Genomic DNA, 6,781 nt, shown 5'->3' with positions numbered 1-6,781 from the left:
TTTAATTTTATATTGTTGAAACATATAAACTTTAATTTTCTATTACTTTTTGTTGTTATTTATTTATTATTAATGCTTCAATATATTTACCCAAAGCATACCTTTTTTAATCAATGTAACTATTGCACCTCATTGGTGTACAAGTTCTAGTCCTAATTTGTGAACTTTCTAGTTTGATATTCTAGAGAGATCTAGTGCATAATCTTAGATTTGTAAACTACTAAGAATGATTTATTATGAACTTTTCATTTTGATATCCTAGAGATATAGTGCACCTAATTGGTGTACAAGTTCTAGTTCTAATTCCATGAACTTTCCATTTTGATATTCTAGAGATCTAGTGCATAATCTTAGATTTGTTAACTACTTAGAATGATTTATTATGAAATTTCCATTTTATTTTGATATCCTAGAGATATAGTGCATAATCTTAGAATTGTAAAAAACTTAAAATGATTTATTCTCTTGAGTTGAAAAAATAAACAATTTAAAGTTATATTTATTGATAGAAATTTTTTATTACTTATTTTAGAAACAATAATTTTGTTAGATATATAACTCTTGAAATATATTCACTTCACCAAAATTAGTGTGATATTTTAAATATATATTTATTTTGTTAACCTAAATTAACTTAAAAAAATCGATTAAAAATCTTAATCTTATCATTTATTGAGGAAATGACAAAAGAGGAAATTGACTATTAAAAATCTTATTCTTATCGTTTATTAAGGAAAAGAAAAAAGAGGATAGTAAATTTCATATATTTTAAACCCCAACTGATACTATCTATTAACGTAAATAAAAATATACAAAAATTCCCTAATGAAAAAGATTAAAGGATATACTTCTCTTGAAAAATGTGTTCCTACCAACTAAAACAAATGACAATTCTCTAAATTGCTTGTAAGAAAATGCAACAAAAAATAAAAAAATATTAAATTTAAATTGAGTTGTTCTCCTAATCTAGGCCATTGCCATTCATTTCACCAAAAGGCTTGTGCTAATTTTTACTTATGCTAAAAGTAGATGATCCATGATACAATTTCTAGAACAATAGCTATTGCACCCAAGGTAATAATGAAACCAATATTTGAATCCTTCCACTTTTTCTATGAAACTAAATTGTCAAAGCCTTTGAAGATGTTTATAATGCTCCATATGATCACTGAATAACAATTAGAATTCTGATATACATTCCAATATAGACGAAACTTGTGATCCTTCTTAGTCTGAAAGAGTAGTGCAAATACCTATACTTTAAACTCTTGTGATCCTTCTTAGGCAGAAAGAGCAGTCTAAATACCTACAGTTTAAACTTGGTAAAAAGCACATCATTTCAAGAAACCATTGATTAAAAGCATTCATACTTTATTGTAGAAAGTCTTAAATTACTAGTATGTTATAGTTAATACATAGGTTATCTCTTATTTGTTTTTGGATTTGAATGTGTATGTTTTTAGTATCGATATTTTGGATCTACGATTATTTTTCATTGCACTCTCGAACATCTAAAACATGGATCTTAATGACGACTCATAATAGTGTGTTAGATGTGGATCTTAATGATGAATCATAGAGTCTCGTCTATCGTCTAACATATTGATGCCTAAAATATATTCACAATCAAAATTATAAGTAACTAAGAACTAATTTAATAGATTGTAAAAATTGGATAAAACTGAATAGTCAAACATTATTTCTACAGATCCATTAAAATGGAATAGTCAAACATTATTTCTGCAAAGCCTAACATTAAAACTGAATAGTCAAACATTATTTCTGCAAATCCTAACATTAAAATTGAATAGTCAAACATTATTTCTTGAAATAGTCTAACATTAGGTTAACTGAATAGCTAATATAATATAAAACTAAAAATTGTTGGTCAGTTTGTTTTGGCTCTGCTTTCTGAGCCGCATGTTGGGCCTTCTCAGCATGAGCCCTCCTCTCTGCCTTGCTTTCCCCTGCTTCCTTCTTCTGCTTAGCCATCTCCTTCTCAGTCCTGTCATGCGTCGAGACCACCTCTATCTGCAAAACATAACCAACAATAACAAAATAAACCTACAATTTATTCTACAAAACATAATTTCTAGAAACAAGAGCGCCCATTAACCTTTTCTTGGGTAGAATCCTTGGCCTTTTCCATGCCCTCCTTTTCCATGCTCGTGGATATTCCGCCAATGATCTTAAATATTGTTTCCCCATAAACTTTTCTTCTAGCTATGCAAACAAGAACATAACAAAAAGAGAGGGATTTTATTACGGTAGCCTATCCCAGCTTGCTCATTGCTTGATCCCTTTAAAATTTAAACATTTGCAAAGATTTTGAATTGAAAAGATATGGATGTTAAGAAATAGAGTGCTTACATTTTGTAGAGTCTGGTGAGAAAGCCCAGAAGGAGCAGAGGCAGCTCCATTTCGTATATTAAGTCTCCCTAAACTCCTGAGATTGGCCCAAGTAGTATTGTACATGCCAAGACTCAAGTTACTCACTGAGTCACCCACCTTCCACAGCTGATTAACACTGGTTTGACTTGAACGAAGCCCCAAGTAAGCAAAATTTTGTAATCTTACAGCTACTTTCATACACAACACTCTTGTTGGTCATAGGAATACTAATATTTGAAAGAGTCAAAGTAGCAGCCTAAGAGACCACATTATATGTATCAATAACAATTGATCCATTACTCAATCTAAAAGCAATTGAGGCCTGTGTGCTAATCATTTGCAGCCTATTTAGGTTCACCCCCAAACCTACCCATCCTCTAAAAGTAGTAGAGGTAACTGGGAAAGCTATACCCAGTGACTCATTGTATGTATGGTAGAAATATGACAACGTAGCTCCTAATGCATTTAATCTGTTAAGACACTGTGCTACGTTGGGCCATACGAATACTTATAAAACTGAAATCAGAATATATTGGGAAGGCATCTTATAAGGCCAAAATTCTAGCATACTGAATCTAGTCATTTTCGTTTATGTTTTATTTTATTTATCGTGGTGGATCCAAAACACCTGTTTGGTGCTACACCTAGTTGACAAGCGTCAAAGAATAAATTTATAGAGGATTTCATGGGTGTGTTAAAAGCTACACGTTAATGAGCATGATTTCTGTTGATTATTTGTCTTACCACATTGTCTTTACCATTTTCCTTACTGCAGCTCATCAAATGAGGCATTTGGCACTGGGAGGGAAGTTATAAATGTTTGTAATGTGCCCCTTACCTGTGATCCTATGGCCGTACAGTAGAAAAATAGTCCACATGAAGCAAATGCAAGTGGCAGGAGTAAACAAATTCTACAGCTTCTTGCCAACATCCCTCCACCTGAGTCAAAATAGAAGTTTTTCAAATAGGGTATGGATGTCCATCAAGCACAGTTAGATCAATGTAGTATTCTAGAATGAATTCAGAATAGGATCTATGGTAGATAAATACCTCACGGTCAAGAAAATGAAAAAAATGTTTTATTTGGAAACCTAGAGTTAACAAATTTGAAGAGATGAAGTGAGCCCTCCCTTAAAGAAAGACTAAATTCAGACATATAGTCCATGACTTAATCACACTTTGTGTAATTTAGTAAATAGGAATGAAACCACAATAATCTTTTCTATAGCTAAACTGGAAAAGAGAAAGAGTTAAAAATATACCAAATGTTGTAGAGGCGAAGGTTGTGGAGGACTTGGCACTCTTGATGGATGTAAAAATGGTCCGCTCTTTCCCATCACCAAGACACATCACATTCGTCTTCTCCTAGTGGAGCGACACATTAAATATTCATGGACTCCAGCTTTGACATAAACAACATCCCGCTGACTGCTATTAGAGGGCGTTTGCATAAGGGCCTATCGAATATTGGTCTTAAATTGCCCACTGCCGTCCTGAGCCACAGTTGGATTCAACTACAATGCCAACACAGGCACTTGCAATAGCCTCCATCCGGAACTTTCGTGGAGGAAAAGGAGCCCCTGGGTGAAAATTAGGGTTATTTATCAGAGGAAGCTCAGGGTGAAACCTATCATTATTAGGGAAGAAGAGCTGGAATGTGGCCAAAGCATTGCTGGTGTTATTAGAAAATGACTGAATATTTTTCCGCAAAAGCCATCACTTCCCTGTTGTCTCTGTGAAATCATCCAGGCATGTCTCCACATCCGTCAGAGCTGTACTCAACCACGTCTTCAAATTTGAAATCTGGGCCTTGGAGACTTTCATGTTCAAGCCGTTTTCTTCTCCGATCGATCTATTGATGTATTCCACAAATTCAAACTAAAGCACAATGCAATCTTAAAAATCCCTAATTTCTTGGAGTCAGGGGGTTTCTTTCGAAGTGAGCTAGATCAAACTCATTTAGAATAATTTGAGAAAAATTATTTGTGCTCACTCCTTTGATGCCTCAATACGATTGCAATGTTGAAATGCAAATCTCTGGGTATGGTGTCTTCTTGTAGGTAGAGTCGATGAGCTTCGCTCATTCACCATTGTTAAAAATCCACAATGCCCAACTAGGCAACCACATACAATGAAAAGATTTGACAAACAATTATGATAAAGAGTAAAATTAGTGCATTGTACTAATTGATGAGTTTTATTGTTGCTTTCCAGCTCACTCTAAGAAATGTTAGAGAGGTGTACGGTACTTCAACTAAAAATATGCAAAGCTAAAAAACTTTAATAACAAACCATCTACTGATGATCTCGAACCATTTACCAACAATAACTTTTTGGCGTGAGATAAATTCTGACTGGAGGCAACCCCAAAGGAAAGCCTATCGGCTAATTACCACCTTTCTCTATGGTTATAGTTAACATTGATCTAAAATTTCTTATTTTCTAAATGGAAGATTTTTTTAAATCTAGAAAAACCTTTTATGTCTAAGGCATTTGGACCTTTTTCCTTATGATATCTCTATCTACTCATGATGATTTGGATTAGGGGAGGATTTCTTGACTAAACTATGTTAAAAGAGTCTTTATGTGTATGTAATGCTTATAAATTTTCAATATTATTATATTTGAATGTATACTAGGTACATGTTGGACTAACTGCTAGCCTTCCCCTTTGGGATTCGTGACATGGCTTAACCACCTTCTATGTTGTATAAGTCTAGTGGTTGTATCGGGCATTAATAGGTCGATCTTTTGGTGCAACGATAACTCTAGCTTATAACAAGTGGTACCAGAGCTTGGTCATAGGTTCGAATATCCTCGAGTAACGCTGAGGGCGGAATTTTTGGACTAACCACTAGCCTTCCCAATCTAGTGGTTGTATCAAGCATTAACAAGTCGATCTTTTGGTGCAATGATAACTCTAGCTTGTAACTAGTACATGAGTTGCAAAGTGAAGTAAATTATGTGATCTAGTGATGAGAGATATATTGTTGAAATACCCTTATAATATTTTGTTGCCATGATTTCAGTTCTCCTATATTTTTTAAACTTCTAGGACTAGGGTTGAGTCAATGTGATGTCATGTCTGTGTCTAGATTACCTTTAAGGAACTTCTCCTCTCATCTTTCCCTTTGTGTGCACCTAGGTGGGAATTCAAAAGCAATCTAATGCATTCATTCATATTAGGTGATTAGGAAAGGGAGGGTAAGTCTATGCATTTCTTAGATGAAAGGGAAGTTGTTCTAAAACCCTAATACTTTGATCTAAGTGTTCATTGTGAAGACATGATACATTGAAAAAGAAGATCACACTTATATTTAGAGAAAAAGATAGCGAAGAACATCGATATCAAGGCCAGAGGATATGATGCAGACCATGGAAATAGGTTAGAAGGAAGAACACTCAAATTCGATGTAGAGGAAGAGCTCAAATATCCAGCAATAGCAAACACCTTGGTCAAAGGTGGCAAGAGCGAAGATGGAAACCAAATCAATAGTGCAAAATGTATCAGAATCTCCACGTCACTAGTTGAAAGGTCAATTGTCCTTAGAGATGGATTCCTAACCATTAGATGGTGATCAAATTGACAGATGGTGTTTTAAGATGGAATTATAAGTGCCCTTAAGTATTTTAAGTTGCAAAGAAGCAAGAGCTAACCACAACAATTAAGGTTAGAGTCATCGTAAGGAGTTAAGGCTAACTTCTAGTTAAGTTAGCAAAGCAATGAAAGTTCTTCATTGCATTGTTGCAGGTAGTTAAGAGTAACTTGAGGTTAGTCTTGGAATGGAGCAAAAGCATACATTTGCAACTTCACAAGGTTAAGAGATGAGTCAAGGTTTTAGGTTGCGATGAGTGGTAGCAGTCAATTTCACATGGTTATTGCATCATCGCACAGTTTTAGTAGACATTAAATTCTTTGGTCATGAAGTCGTGAAATATGATAGGAGTCTTCTATGCAGTCATCACAACATTTCAAGGTGTTAATGTTAACTCTCAAAGAAGGTTGTGAAGTTGCAAAAATGAGATAGCCATGATCACATCCTCGCAAGGTTAAAGTTGTGGTTAAAATTTAGGGATGTGAGGTTGCGGTGGAGTGAAATAGTTAAGTTCTCTAAATGGTTATCACATTATCATAGGTTAAAAGGCATTCAAGACATTTCAAGTTGTGAAGTAGAGATTAAGAGCCAAAGCAACAAAAGTTAACAGATCACACCATTGCATAGTTAAGCCATGGGCAAAGTTTTTGAGTTGCAAAACTGCGAAGAGGATTTGGTAGTTAAAGAAATAAGGTATCACACCATCGCAAAGCTTAGTTATAAGTTAAAACTTAAGGTTGTGAAGCTACGAAATGAAATAATAGTTAGTGATCACAACATCACAAATAGTATTG

At 34.3% G+C, this 6,781-nt stretch overlaps 1 protein-coding gene across 2 annotated transcripts; it reads right to left on the bottom strand.

Annotated features, from left to right (window-relative positions):
• Positions 1 to 1,688: 1,688 nt before the first annotated feature.
• On the bottom strand, positions 1,689 to 4,497 carry LOC149536919 (uncharacterized). Of its 2 annotated transcripts, none has more exons than XM_089804427.1 (4): positions 3,654 to 4,497; positions 2,371 to 3,330; positions 2,117 to 2,223; positions 1,689 to 2,031 (listed from the first exon to the last, which is right to left on the bottom strand). In XM_089804427.1, the coding sequence occupies exons 3-4, from the start codon at positions 2,162 to 2,164 to the stop codon at positions 1,819 to 1,821; spliced, it is 261 nt and encodes an 86-aa protein (XP_089660553.1). In that variant the 5' UTR covers positions 2,165 to 2,223; positions 2,371 to 3,330; positions 3,654 to 4,497; the 3' UTR covers positions 1,689 to 1,818. The 2 variants fall into 2 exon arrangements, with proteins under 2 accessions (XP_089660553.1, XP_089660552.1); XM_089804426.1 differs by having other exon boundaries at positions 2,117 to 2,227; positions 2,373 to 3,330.
• Positions 4,498 to 6,781: the final 2,284 nt, after the last annotated feature.

Source organism: Cupressus sempervirens, chromosome 10, assembly GCF_028749045.1.
Source record: "Cupressus sempervirens isolate cs-2001-9-10 chromosome 10, ASM2874904v1, whole genome shotgun sequence".
NCBI lineage: Eukaryota > Viridiplantae > Streptophyta > Pinopsida > Cupressales > Cupressaceae > Cupressus > Cupressus sempervirens.
This window is presented reverse-complemented; position numbering and strand designations above follow the sequence as displayed.

What these genes read in the sequence shown, in the direction of transcription:
- LOC149536919 (XM_089804426.1), bottom strand. Translation starts at nt 2,420, where the DNA reads ATGGAGCTGCCTCTGCTCCTTCTGGGCTTTCTCACCAGACTCTACAAA. An exon ending in TTCTCACCAGACTCTACAAA is followed by an intron (nt 2,228 to 2,372) that starts ATGTAAGCACTC and finishes GTTCTTGTTTGC; the next exon opens with ATAGCTAGAAGAAAAGTTTA. An exon ending in AGGATTCTACCCAAGAAAAG is followed by an intron (nt 2,032 to 2,116) that starts GTTAATGGGCGC and finishes TATGTTTTGCAG; the next exon opens with ATAGAGGTGGTCTCGACGCA.